The 14,102-nt window shown below is 47.3% G+C and overlaps 5 protein-coding genes across 5 annotated transcripts; all 5 read right to left on the bottom strand.

Annotated features, from left to right (window-relative positions):
* Window positions 1–480: 480 nt before the first annotated feature.
* On the bottom strand, window positions 481–2,158 carry DBP8 (putative RNA helicase; the record flags this gene model as incomplete). Its single annotated transcript, XM_049252050.1, has 2 exons — window positions 481–1,540; window positions 1,605–2,158. The coding sequence occupies 2 exons, from the start codon at window positions 2,156–2,158 to the stop codon at window positions 481–483; spliced, it is 1,614 nt and encodes a 537-aa protein (XP_049108933.1).
* Window positions 2,159–2,337: 179 nt separating this feature from the next.
* LOZ57_002994 (uncharacterized protein) lies at window positions 2,338–4,617 on the bottom strand (the record flags this gene model as incomplete). The annotated part of the gene is made up of 5 exons (XM_049252049.1): window positions 2,338–3,158; window positions 3,212–3,708; window positions 3,756–3,843; window positions 3,895–4,043; window positions 4,274–4,617. The coding sequence occupies 5 exons, from the start codon at window positions 4,615–4,617 to the stop codon at window positions 2,338–2,340; spliced, it is 1,899 nt and encodes a 632-aa protein (XP_049108932.1).
* Window positions 4,618–5,202: 585 nt separating this feature from the next.
* Window positions 5,203–7,477, bottom strand: LOZ57_002993 (uncharacterized protein; the record flags this gene model as incomplete). Its single annotated transcript, XM_049252048.1, has 8 exons — window positions 5,203–5,244; window positions 5,325–5,867; window positions 5,933–6,126; window positions 6,175–6,283; window positions 6,338–6,561; window positions 6,774–6,991; window positions 7,052–7,265; window positions 7,330–7,477. The coding sequence occupies 8 exons, from the start codon at window positions 7,475–7,477 to the stop codon at window positions 5,203–5,205; spliced, it is 1,692 nt and encodes a 563-aa protein (XP_049108931.1).
* Window positions 7,478–7,754: 277 nt separating this feature from the next.
* On the bottom strand, window positions 7,755–8,629 carry GST2 (Glutathione S-transferase 2; the record flags this gene model as incomplete). Its single annotated transcript, XM_049252047.1, has 3 exons — window positions 7,755–8,152; window positions 8,210–8,484; window positions 8,544–8,629. 3 exons carry the CDS (start codon window positions 8,627–8,629, stop codon window positions 7,755–7,757), a joined length of 759 nt encoding a protein of 252 aa, XP_049108930.1.
* A 549-nt stretch (window positions 8,630–9,178) lies between these two features.
* On the bottom strand, window positions 9,179–11,186 carry LOZ57_002991 (uncharacterized protein; the record flags this gene model as incomplete). The annotated part of the gene is made up of 4 exons (XM_049252046.1): window positions 9,179–10,051; window positions 10,103–10,291; window positions 10,346–10,407; window positions 10,460–11,186. 4 exons carry the CDS (start codon window positions 11,184–11,186, stop codon window positions 9,179–9,181), a joined length of 1,851 nt encoding a protein of 616 aa, XP_049108929.1.
* Between the last annotated feature and the right edge of the window lie 2,916 nt (window positions 11,187–14,102).

Here is a 14,102-nt window from a genome sequence, read left to right as displayed (position 1 = left end):
ATTAGCTTGTAAATGACTTTTAGCCAAGTTGACTCGCTATATTATAGTATGCTGTGGTGAGATTGCCAACTGTTACGGCTTCATGTACTGCATTTCCGATCCTCTGCCACAGTGGGCCCCATTTGAGGCTTACTGCCAGATCCTGGTCGTTTTCAATATCTTCAATCTGTACGTTCCGTGCACAGGCGGCATGATCGCAGTGGTAAACCTATGGCCTGCAGCATTTGTACCAATTTGCTTTCCTTGTAAGTGACGGTAATAGATATGCCCGTCCTATCATGATTCTTTCTCTTCTGATCCTGATTGAAACCGTCAAGGCTGCGAGCAACTCGCCATCGATACTGCGTGTGCTATCCAGAGTGATGATAATGGCGAGCTGGGGTCCGTGTGGAAGAGACGAGGAAGAATAAAGAAATGAAAGGGCAGGACCATCAATAAATTTAGGATATCAAAAGCGTCTTTCCAACACCATTTTGTAGTTTAGCGGACTTTCTTCAACTTTTTCACCCTCCGGCCAAGTACATCTTTGCCTTCATCAATCTCGCCAAGGGCATCACGCTTCGCACCGCTTACTTCCCTCAAAATTCCCCCTTTCACAACTCTTGACTCGATACTGACTCCTTCTTCCTCCCAGGGCGCCAGCTCTCTTCCAACCCTTGCCTCAGTAGCAAGGACTAATTGGACATCTCTTTGTCCAACAAGAGTTACAGCCTCACCTTCTCGACCCGCTCTAGCCGTACGACCAACTCTGTGAATATAGTCATCAGGGTTTCGAGGAACATCGAAGTTCACAACAAGACTAACAGATGGAATGTCTAATCCACGGGCAGCCACATCAGTAGCAACCAAGAGCCGAGCAGCTGAAGCGCGAAAACGAGCCAAATTCGATGTTCGCTCAGATTGCGGTAGTAAGCTATGTAAAGAAGTTACGCGATGACCTAACCGGCGTAATAAGCGATCTAGTAGATCTGCAGTTTTAGTTCGGTTGCAGAATATTATTGCAGGTTTTGAGGCATTTCCCTCAGTAGATAACAGTACGTGTAAAAATGCTTCGCGATGTGTCATCGGGACCTGGAGGTAGGATTGTTTTAAGGTAGGTGGAACTGTGGAATTGCTTTCTGTTGAGATCTCGGTGACAAAGATGGGCGGGTGGCCTTTAGGTCGTGGCATTTTCGTCAGGGCACGAACTTCAGGCGTTACAGTAGCTGTAAAAAGTAGCGTTTGCCGTGACGTTGAGGGCGGAAGTGCTGAAAGACATGTCTCCACATCGGGTAACATGCTCCCTGGGCCACTGGCTAATAATCTATCTGCTTCATCGAGAACGACCATACGTACGCGGGAAAGTCCACATGTTGTATCTTTTCCGGACGTATTTATATGATCCGCAAGTCGGCCTGGTGTAGCGATCACGACATGCGGCCTAGTAGACAGAGCAATAGCTTGGGGGCGCATCTCACTACCCCCAGTAATAAGGACGGGTTTAAGAGATTGGGGGGCAGAAATGGCCTTGAACTGTTCGAATATCTGGAGTGCCAGCTCCCTGGAGACTACATTGTCAGTCTCACTGCTTCGTTAAGATTCACCAGCGAGCAAGCCATTCTTACCTCGTTGGCGTCAATACAATCGCAAATATTCCAAATGGATCTTCACTCCACCGATGCAATATTGGTGCCGCGAATGCAACCGTCTTTCCTGAACCCGTTCTACTCCCACCAATACAATCCCTTCCTTTGATAATTTCCGGAATACACTCTCTCTGAATCGCTGTCGGCCGCCTAATAGCCATTGCGGATAGCGAGCTCACCAGCCATGGTGCAAGGCCTACGGAAGCGAAGGAGGACTCCGTAGACCGCAGGCCTAGAGCTAATGCGTCCTTCGCCGTGACAGGGTCTGGTTGCTCGAGAATGTGGCCATTCTGTTGAGCACTTGAAGAATCGGATTTCTTCTTTATGCGCGACAAGGTCTGAAATGGTCGTTGACGCACAAATGAATCGGACTCAGGAGATTCGGAATCTGATAGACGCCGACGCTTCGAGGGTCGTTCCGCAATTTCGGCACTGCTGTCTTCACTTTGAGATATCCTGGACGACTGTAGGCTCCCAAGCTCCTCCACCTCCCCACCTTCACTTATGAAATCCCGCTGCTTTCCTATTGCCATCTTGAAAGTAATGGCAACAGGTGATTCAGGAGGTTGTTTATACGAAATATTTTTGATTATTGACTGGCAAAAAAAGTTGGTGGTATCAAAGCGGTGAAGTCTGGTAACTATTACACGTGACTCCATAGTAAACTAACATATCACGTGATATTTGTGCTGAGCCCGTAGATTCTAATTGCTTAACTCCCCTGATTTTGGCCAATATCTAAATCATTCCCGGTTGGAAAATCACCGACAAATACGCCCGAACGTCCGCCGAGTTCTGGCACATCCGTTGATCTCAAAGTATTGCCATAGCCACCGGGAGCATGCCCGTACGCCCCACCAACACTCTCCATCGTGAATGGACTCGCGGTAGGTGCATCCAAAATGGACAACTCTTCTTGGGTGAACCACCGCGGAAGCAAGAATGTCCGTACAGGAATAAGCAAAATGATAAACACAGGAAAGCCGATGGCAGCAATCGTCTGCGTAATCGCAAAGGTTGCACCAAAGCCAATTAGCTCAATGCCAACAAAACACCAAATTGCCAGCCTCCGTTCAATCCGTCTAAGGGGCTCTGACGATGGTGTTAGGTTTTTATCTTGTATCAGAAAAAAAAGCTTCTGGGTTACGCCATTGGCCAACAGGGCTTGAACACCCATAATGAAAAAAAGGCCAGCCATGACTGCCTGGGGAATCAGGTGCAAGGCGACCAGAAGTGGTCCCGTCATTGTTCCCAGGGTCAGCAGGCCTTGTGCGAGATTGCTGAGTCGCTGTTCAACAACGTGGTCGATGATGCGAACCGACTTGCCTTTGTTGGTTTCTTCGTCGTCTGCAACCTGTCTGGTGACGCACAGAGCCGCGGTGTGGAAAGGAGCCTGGGGAATAAGCCCGTTTGGGAATGGAATGCCCACGATTCCGGCAATCCCAGTAGTCGACCCGAGTAGGAAAATGTCCCAATGAAATCCAGCCGGCTTTTTGAGTGGAAATTCGGTACCCTGGGCTATTAAAGACGAGACTAGTAATGTTAGTAGTTGTTTTTAAAGTAAAAGCGAATTAGTGAAGTTATACCATTATGATCAAAATAGAATAGAATGGTCAAAAGCACAGCAAAAGGAATAGCAAGAAAGACCTCGCTAACATCGATATCCCAGAAGTGTACTAGCCAACCACGGCTAGAAGTAGGAAAAAACGCTTTTGTTGTAGGGAGAGTTTCTACATGCACATGTTTCATATGACCGGTATGGACAAATCCCGTGAAGAAAACAATGGTTAGTGGGGTACCGTAGTCCTCAATAAATTTCCGTATAGGTCGTTTGAATAAATGGCTATTTCCAATCCATCCACATATAAAGCTAATCATGAGGACAAGGAGAGCCACCATAATGGAGAGATAGGCTGATGTCTCTCCAGCTGTTCCCCATTGCCTTGTTAATACCTGAATCCCCTTCTGAATATATATAAATGCGACGTAAAATCCGAAAATATCACACGAAAATCGAGTGACATATGTTAGGCCATTGCAGGAGTTTGTGATGGCGAGTACCCAGTGCATAATGAGAGACCAGCTAATGAACCATCAGCAATCTGTGATATATCTCTTTAGTGAACATACATTCCAATCCATCCCATAAACGCCAGATAATTCGTGCCCCTTGGTGTTATTATATCGTACACGGTATAATTGAACACAGTGATGGGGCCTAATGGCATCAGTAAGAAAATGGCAGCATTCAAACGTAACATAGACATACCAGTCACACCAACTATTACAAGCGGTTGGGCGGCACAAAGAGCAAAAACCACCGCGCCTAGAACCGAGGCAAGAAGAACCTCGTTCACACCATAGCTCATATGTGTCTTCTCAAACATATCCAGCGAGAAGGCAAGAGCGGGTAGGATGCTGTCAGCATGGTAAGTCTGATATCCATGTATCCCATTGACTTTGAGGGCGTGTAGAATCCAATTGGTGTTCAATCACTGGCAGTCATGCAGATAGAAGGTCTATCGGAGAATGGATTGGCCATGGATTCATATAGATAGAGTGGGAACGAAAAACAAGGGGAAAACGAAATAGAAAGAATAGAACGAAATGACGAAAAGCAACAAGAGCACACATTTCTTGAGTCATACTTTGCAAAATACATATAAACTGTCGCTGGCACGACTCGATAGTCCCATGCATCCTTCCAATCACTCCAGTAGTAGGGTGCTCGTCTCCTGATATCATTTTTCATCCCTTTGAAAAGATGGATCCTCCACCACCTATCGCCAGTGAAGTTTGACGTATTGGAAGTGCGCCCAGCTAAAGGTGAATTTTGGAAAACGAGGCGGGTGTGGCCTGGTACGTTTTCTGATGGTGTCGATTCTGAGCCCATTCTACTAACAGGTTGTCCCGGCGCGCGAGCCTTTGAACCGGTAAGCGTAACGGGAGAAGGCCTAGGTTGTGATATGCCGGGGAGCTTGTCGTTAACCATCGTGACGTGGGTGCTTAATCTCATCCAAGCAGAAAGTCAATCTGCAATAGCCGGAGACCTCAACACCCCGTTAAACATTTCAAAAGTAAAGTCATCGTCACCGCCACAGCTGTCTTGCCGTTGGGCGCTTTTCTATGAGAAACAGCAAATGATGTGTTGTTTCCAGTATGGCCGACTTGCTTAGTAGTGATAACAGTCTTTGAAGCCCTACAGAGTATACAGAGTAGATAGAGTGCTACGCCTGGTTTACTCCCCTGAATATCATGACATAAACGGAGGGGCACACAGAAACGTGGGAATAGCCCACATCTGAAGAGACGGGCCTCCATGTAACCGGCGCTGTCATACGAACCCTTACAGTTTGGTAACACAGAATAAATCACATCAAATTGCATTTACTACAGTATTGATACAGTGGACCTAGAAATGAAATTAGTTCAAAACAAACAAAAGACCTAAATAGAGTCAGTCTTCATGGCTGGACATATATTTTGCTTTTATCAATTTGTCAACCGCAGAATACACGCAGTTTTTTGTTAGTAGCCATGAGCTGAAAAGTGCCGAGAAAACTAGTGGACGTATTCTTTATGCTGGAGGCGGAGGTGGAGGAGGCTGGTCGCTTGGGGGCTATAAACAATTATTAGTGGTGCTTGTCCAAGGCCAGAAAATAAAAAAATAAAAGTAGAAATAGAAGTCAGAAAACATACCGGTGGTGGTGGGCCATCAGCCGGCGGAGGTGGTGGGGGTGGGTTCGCTCCCCCATAGCCCGGATACATCGTTCCCATGCCAGGTGGCGGTGGTAGAGAGCCGCTGAGCCCTGGGGGTGCACCCATGGCTTGAGATCCACTATATCCAGGATATGCTCCATATCCATATCCAGCCTGTCCTCCGGGGGGGGGAGGAGGAGGAGGTGCTTGCTGTTGCCAGGGAGCGGCAGCACCAGGCGCAGCGCCGTATCCAGTACCTTGAGATCCGTACCCATACGGATCACCACCGCGATCTGCCCGGTCACGGTCACGGCCTCCAGTCGCCCAAGGCGCTGTACCCTGTTCACGCTGGCCTTGATCGTCCCGGCGATCATCGCGTCGTTGCCAAGGAGCGGGGCCGCCAGTGGGACCTCTTTGCCATGGTTTGAGGTCACGTTGTTCACCGTAGTTATTGCCTTGATCATACCCTCCAGGCCCGGCTTCAATGCGTCGTGGTGCCTCCCCAGTGCTGGAAGGACCTCCGCCCAATTCTTGCATGAGTTGCTAAGAAAGAAAAGATAATAAGCTTGGATGAATTCAAAAATAAACGATAATAGATCAGCACTCACCTCCATCTCTCGATCAACAGCGTCCCCAGTGCCTTTACGCATGCTAGGGCCATGGTTGCGCCAATCAGAGCCTCGTGGTCGATCTGGACAATCTTTGCCCATATGACCTGCATTTCCACAAACCCGACATATGATGTTGGCGGTGAAGTTGCGTTTCTCCGGACAGTCATATTTACGATGACCGATTTGTCCGCCTAAAAACAATGAGCATAAAGGTTGAGGTAAGGAGTCGAGATACTTACAATTTTGACAGGCCTGGTTCTCGTCGTCACGAAGAGTTCCGTTGAGCGCCGCAAGTTCACGTAGTTGGTTGCGCTTCAGCTCGTTCTGGCCTTCAGGAATAGAGGCGGCCTGTATTGTGCTGTTAGTCACTAATGCGCTGGAAAAGAAATACCTAGGACGTACGGTTTCGATAACGTTATGAATCAACTTCTTCGCTTTGTTGACTTTCTCTTCCGTATCTGCCATAATTAGACAGTGGAGATCCTCTTCTTGGTTGCTAGTGTGAGCGGCATCGGAACGGCCCTTGCCTTCCTTCACGGACCCTTTTCCGCGAATGGCAATTTTGGCGCCTGATTCTGATTCCATTGTCTTCAATGTATTGCCTCGAGGTCCGATAAGTAAGCCAACTTAAAGTGAGGTGAAGCTTAGTGTTAGTACTCAGTATCATCAAGTTAATATCATTACGCGGGGTTAGTAGATGACTTGGAATATTGGAAAAGGATAAGAAGAAATGGTAGCAAAAAGAAATAGCTCGAGCGTGACCTCGAGTATTTGAAAAGACAGACATCAAAACCAAATGCAAAGGAATAGTTAGGAGTTAGAGGGTTAGTAATCATACTGAAGTTAATCTCTGGATAGTCGTTCACTGGGACATAGACTTTCTCCTGTGTCTTGGTCGGGCGCCTATAATCAGAAGGCGGATGATAGTTAGGAATGACTTTCATGGCCTTTTCAATCAGCTTGTGTCGCTCGTCTTCCAGGCGTTTCCGATAACGATTTTCCCTAGTATTGACACGTCTACCAAAATTGTCGTACTGGGGAGCTGGCGAAGGCGACCTGCAAAAGGTGTCAATATGATTCCAAGCAATAATATCATACTAGGGTAGCCCGCCTTACCTATCACCGTCCGCAGGGACAACATCGTTGATTCGAAGTTTCTGACTGATTTCCTCGATCCGAAGATGCAAGGTATAAGCCTCTAGCTGTTCGTTTGTCATATTCGCCATAATAAGAGTTGGAAGACCCATGAGCCCTGCGGCTTTGTTCTCCTGAGCATCGCCCCATCGATTTCTCTTCTTCCGTTTCTTAGCTCCATCAGCAGGGGGATTAGCTGTTAAAGGAAGGCGTTAGCACCACATAATCTCAGGCAAGGGCAACAGCGGCATGACGCTCACCTCGGACAGGGCTTCTCCCACGCTTCAAGCCAGCATCCGGCGATCCTGGGGTTTCGCTCCTATCATTTGGCCCTTCATCACCTCCAAATCGACGACGACCCAAAGGAATGTTGTTGGATCCAGTGATTCCTTGGTTGCGCCAGGCCATGGTACAAAGTAGCTTGCTGTAACGCGTTTAGAGGAGGAAAGTCAGAGGTGGCGATCTCGATGGTTTCCTCAAGTTGTTGACGCAAACTCTAAATGTAAAATTACTAATCGAGTCACGTGCAAATTCTTTATCACACGATTTCGTTTCCAAGAAGCTATCCAGAGCAGGAGCTGACTGTGTAACATTCAAAGCTCAAGAATTGTCATATCATTTTCCATGGTCATAAGAAACAAATCAAAAGGCTCTGGCCACTATATTACCATGCCTAAAGGCTATCTTATTGCTTCGCATCACCTTTCATTCCTTTCTGAATCCACTCTCGAGCCTGAGCAGCGGTCTTCTCCATTGCTTCCTTATCTTTCATCAACTCCTTGACTACATGCTTGGTAGGGACATGTCGGCCTTTCTCGACGCCCTCACGTTGCAACATCATCTCTTCCCATGCTTTGAGGTGCGGGAATTCATCAATATCAATTCCTGACCAACCTGCGAATGTAACCCAGCCCCAGAGTGCGATGTCGGCGATGCAAATATGGTCCCCAACTAGATATCCGGACTTGCAGTTGGCGAGATGTTTATCTAGGACACCGTATAAGCGGCGAGTTTCGTTGATGTAACGATTCACGCCGTATTCAATGCGTTCGGGGGCGTAACGATTGAAGTGGTTTGCCTGGCCTGGTATTCTTGTTAGACTCGAGAGTTACCTCAAAGGCCTAGAAAAAATTGGCTAACCTTGCATGGGACCGACACCAGCCATTTGAAAATGCAGCCAATTGTTCATCTCATACGCCTCCCTGCTACCCTGGGGGTAAGAGATTTTATGATCTTTGTCATACTGCTCCACTAGGTATTGCAGCATGCTTCCCGACTCCCAGATATTGATGGTCTTGCCATCAGTAAAGGTATCCGTCATCGCAGGGATACGGCCATTCGGGTTGATTTCCAGAAACCAGGGCTCTTTCTGGGTGTTTTTAGCAAAATCTATCGCCACTACCTTGTACGGAAGGCTAAAACGTGCCAAATCAGTAAATCAATATATTTGCCACGGGCACATGAGAAAACGTACCCAAGTTCCTCCAAAGCAATAGAAATTTTGATACCATTAGGAGTCCCGGTCGTGTACAGGGTGATATTTGGTTGCTTGCCGGCCATTGTGTAAAGAGTTTGAGGTTGGAAGTGTTTGACGATCCGTGAGAGTCGGTGAAGCATACAATTATGAAAGCCAATGTCACGGCGGCAAAGGATAAATTACCAAAAAGAAACTCTCATGGAATTATATATCCTGCTATTGAAAAGCGGGGAGATCATTGTTTTGGGGCGGACAGCCTCCGCTATATACGGCAACGCTGCTCCTCGGTTGACAATTCACCGCATAGGAATGACGTGGGTCAATGTTGTATTTCCAAGCTAAAGCCTTGAAGGTTCCTTTGGCGATGCCTTTTGCTGAGAAATCACCCTGCACACCCCGCACCAGCAAGAGAGAACAAACAGAGCAAATGACAGGACGGAGTGGTTTCAACCAACCAACTGATTAATAAGCAACGCCCCCCGAAAAAGGCAATATTTCCACCGACCAGAGGGCATGATGATTCGAAATGAAATTTTGAAAAGGAAGAGAATAGGGGTCATAGTAAAGTAAAGGGTCAATGCTGAATTCATTATCGCTGTTAGGACGAGCTACGTTGAAACGAAACATTTGAATTACCACGTAAAACATTCCTCCACAAAATCAATATGTGTTGGGGACTGTCTCTCCCGACATGCACGACGAACATCGTCGCTTAGGCTTCCCGTGCCGCATACGAGTACCCCCATGGCGCCAATTTGATTTTTTACCTCGCGGTCAAGCAGGACCCCGATGTCAGGTTTTCCGGGGAACATCTGCACTGTGGAACTGGAACACTGGAGTTCTTTGGTGCAGCGTGGCCTTGTGATAAACAGCATAATTCGCAAAACTTCTCGACGGCGATCCATCTTTAAGATATGGTTCATCCAGGGCCTGACCCATTCCAGGTGATCGAGGGATTGTATAATCCAGACCAATGTCACTCGCCGAGCAGCAACAGTACCATCAGAGAACCCCTCGACGAGCCGTTGCACATAGGATATCTGATGAGTAATTCCAACACCAGCCGCAAAAAGCACCACTGTTCCATACGAGTCAAGGGTGTGCTCAGTGCCGTAGGGCCCCTCCACTAGGGCTCTGAGCGTGAGCTGCTTCTCCGAGTTCTTGTCGACCAGCTCATAGAGGTCATTTGTCAGTCCTGTTCTCCGTCGAACAACAAGGGAGATGACAGGTTTTCGAGATGTGAAAGCATCTCGTTGGGAAGAAACGGAGTCCTTTTCATCTGGAATGGCTTCTACCACATCGCCCCACGCAGCGGTGAACGGATGTGACATCCAAAAGCCCACTGCAGGAATATAAAGATACAGATGTTGGCCTGGTTTGAAAGCCCACGGTCGTGCCATATTCAACGAGATACGCATAGCATCGCCGGGCAGAATTTCGACAGTAGCGTTGGTTCCCCCTTTACCAAGATTAATATATATTAGACGTGTCAAACGCACAGCTCTCTGTTCTTCAATTAGTCAAGGTTTATCGATACTGTGAAGGAAATAATGTACCTCAACAACCCATAGGCTGATAGCCGCGATCAAATAGTGCCGTTGAAGTTGAGAATTTTTTAGATGGACCCAGAGAAAAGCCAGTGCGATAATGACCAGTGTGATATGGAAATGTAAAAAGACTTCGTAGAAAGCGTGTCTAATCGGCGAGGGAGAATGAAGGAGGAGTATAGTAAAGGCAACGGTAGACTATATCTTTCATCAGTTCCATCAAGCTTATATGGTAAATTGCAATTTTCTTACAATTAGTCCGGTTTTAATGAATTCACTCTCCCTAAAGGATGCCATAACGCTGTCCCATCCCACTGCATATAAAGTAAGAAAGAAACCAATATCATATTTAGATAGTCCACTTACTAGTATGCACTTTATTAATGGCCCATGCAGTAACATGGGCCGCGGACTCAACAACCACGATTCGCCCAAGCCAGCGATGTAGTAGATTCCAAGTATCAAACGAAATATCCAAGAATTTAATCAGAGGGTTGTTTCTTCCAGCCATGACAACGAGCGGAATCAGATTTACAACGGCCATCGTACCAGTGCGGTGTCGTATAGTACCAAGCAGAATTTCTTCGGAGGCGCGGTGTGGGATGGTCACAAAGCACAAGATGACATTTACCATAATGGTACCGGTAAGCATCGCCGCTTGGAACCTGGTAGGGAGAGTCCCAAAATTGATCGCTGATGACAGTCGAAATTCACGATTATGTCTGGTGCGAAATAAGGGTGCGTATAAAATATTCTTTTTGAGCCATGACCACTTCTTATCTGAAGAGATAAAATATTTTTGCGTATCATTGCTCAAGTTCACCAGCCGTCTCAGGTGGGCGGAGAAACGGAGGGCTGTGGCCCAGATAAGAAAAAAGAAGAGAACACAGCCGCCCGATAGCAAAGTCAACCTTGAGAATTTGTCCGTCAGAAGCTGTGCGGGTGTTCGTTCCCCCGGCGCCTGTTTAGCACCGCTGCGGTCAGGTGCGTTATTTGGAAGCAAGAAATTCTCGTCCTCTCCGGCTACCATGCGAGGTCTTCCAGAGGCGAAGGCAGTGCTAACAAGTAGCAGTAACAGCTGTCGAGGCGTCATGGTGATGGACAAATACAACAAAGCAGAATGTAGAGCCAAGTAGCCTATTTAGAAAGATGAACAAACGATTCTGCGTTGACACTTTGTTTAAAATGCCAGGGCCATTTATTAGGGCTGGATAAAGAAGATCCACGAATGAGAAATGTCAAGGATCTACTGAATCCCAAAGAGGCCTGACTCCGCCTGAGGCAGGCAGTATATTCGATTTTTGGCCGGCAGCGACTCGAATGTTACGTGAGAAGATATGCTGTAGCATCCGTAGAAGTGGGCTCGCAATTGCCGTGCTTCCAGAACGTCGTATATTAGGCAAGATGTTGCAAGGATATTTCCGCCTGCGAAGCAACGAAAAGGACAAAAGGGATTCGGAAGATGCTTAACGACCTGATTAAAATGGACAACACCATGTACCCGTGGCGAATTATGGGCCGGTAATATCCAACTGACGTGATTAAATAATTATATGGATTGAGGACGGGCCGCAAACGACAAAAACGAGTAGAAGACGTTTCAAAACGAATGACAAAAACACCCTGCCCGGGGTGTTCAGGCAATAACAGCAGCAGGGTAAGAAGAGCAAGATAAAAGTAGAAAAGAAACAGAGCTTGCAGGCTATTTGTTTCGGAGAGGTCGAGAAGCACACTTTCATGTGCTTGTCTTTCGCGCTGGCTCAACAGGGCCAGGCGTCCTGATTCCCGACTGGTCTTCGCCCCTGAGCGGCATCCCCCTAGTTCTGGTTAAAAACGCTTGCCATATTATATTATTGTTTATTCGACACGCCCTGGACGAGCTGGCCCTTTGCTAGTAAAGGGGGGAAAACGGCAAGGAAGAGACAGGGGGCATGCTATCGACCCTTTGGGAAGATCGTAGGCTGCGCATGGCCCGGTGCCGATGGGTAGACACCGTGCACACCCGGGCATCCGCAAGTGAATTCGAGAAACGGCAGAGGCAGTCGGCTCCGGCGCCTCTGAGCAAGACGAGTGTTCCTGGTCCTGGTTGACGCTAGTTGCAGGTTGTCTCATTCTCAACGCCGAAACCTAGACAACCGGTGCCGTTAGCACCGGTTTCGCCATCAACACGAAACAAACGAAACGGTAGCCTGCAAACTTTGCAATTGTTTCTCGGCTCCGACCTGCAGAAGAGAGCGCGCTCTCGATTCCGCCACTGCAGGGCACTGGAGTTGGCAGGGAGATAGTGCTGACTGTTCCGAGATGGCTGGACTGTGGGATGTTGTTTCGTTAACTATGCAGTTAAGTGGTTAGTTAACTTACTAACTACATAGTTAACTAATGAGTTAGTAGTTAAGTTAGTTATCATAATAAACAGCCAGCACAGACAGGCGATCTTTGCCCAGCCACCAGCACAGACGTTGCATCACTGATCCATCACATGGAGGTAATGGAGTCTCCATTTCTTGTTCAGCGTGGCTCTGGGCACGTATGTTGTTGAGACATGCCCACGCTGAATGCTTGAATCCTACGGAGTACAACGAACTTTATCGTCGGCTAACTAGTTAACCGCCATCAGTCCACAGTCAGCATCCCGACTCAAGGCTGTTTGAATTGTGACACTTCCATGCGATTTCAGCACGGCCCGAGATACGGAGTACCGGGAGCCTTTACTGCTGGTACGTCACCAGAGACGCTTAACCACCTTGTATGGCTTCGGGCCGTTGCATCAACACCGCTGTCCCGGCCGGCATCTCGGTCTTGTTAATGGTAGTATTATCGCTTGATTGATTCGACAGCTCGCTTTTCTAACGAGGATCTAAATTTACAGCAAAAATAAAATTACCTGATACCCTATCTGTGGGCCCGCTCGCTGATCTTTTGCCATACCCCAGATATACTCCCGCTTCGGCAACAAGAACTTTTCCACATTCAATGACCTGACGTCGAATTGTAGGCGGGCGACTTTTCCCAGAGATGGCTGGTTTGGCGTATAAGGGTTACTTATAACTGACAGACTAACTACAGTTATGAACCAATTCATCGTCACTGTACTCCGTACTGATAGGCGCTATACGAGTCCAAATTTAGACCCTGCATAAGTTACGCAAGCGTTTCCTCAAATATCAGAAATATGTAATGGAATTGCTGCCGAGAAAGATCGTACCAATTAGACGCAAAAGCTATGGCGTGATGAAGGGTTATTTGTCCCCAGCCCCAGGTTCCAATGGCCAATTGGGAGCTTTAATGGATCAAAAGGTCGTCTACTCAATACCGAGTAATAAACAAACCCCATTCAGTCCCCTATGCACCTTACAGTGACCTATGTCCGCAATTGGATTTCCAATCGAGTGATTCTATACCATTTGATCCGGAGTATGGCTTCTCCCTGCCTTCTCTAATCCTACCATAATGTTGCGAAACAGTGAAAATTACGAATCGGTCACAAACTTGACTTATGTTGGGGCATTCAACAAGGCCATGGGCACCTCGTATATATAAAAACGTATGTACATGTGGTGCCACTTTTCGAATTCTTGTCCGGAAGCTTTGGATTCCCTGAGCATTCGCTGCCATGGGCAGAATTCGACCAACGTGGTATCCGTTACCTCCAGTTGCTGTAAGTCCATGCAACCTGGACGGCCAATTCTCAAGGAAACTCGTATGTATGTATTGGGTTGATGGCTGAAAGGGTATGATCTGCCATGATCGGTTGAAAGGAAAAAATTAAAACCGAGTAACCTCGGTTTGCTTTCTATGTTGCAATGATGGGTATCAATGCAGTAACAATATAGAAGCTGCCAATAAAAACCCTAAACTATCCCAAATTACCGAAGGAAAGATACAAGTCGATTTGTGAAGACACTTCAACGCCTCCAATGGCCATTTCAAACCCGGTCAAAAGTAAAGCGGGTATCACAAAACATCACAGCCTCCAGAATAACACCAGGGGAAAAAAAATAGAAACATC

The sequence above is a fragment of the Ophidiomyces ophidiicola genome (genome assembly GCF_022830035.1).
Source record: "Ophidiomyces ophidiicola strain CBS 122913 chromosome Unknown scaffold_9, whole genome shotgun sequence".
NCBI classification, from domain to species: Eukaryota; Fungi; Ascomycota; class Eurotiomycetes; order Onygenales; family Onygenaceae; genus Ophidiomyces; species Ophidiomyces ophidiicola.
Note: the sequence above shows the minus strand (reverse complement) of the source record. Positions and strands in the feature narration are given on the sequence as shown.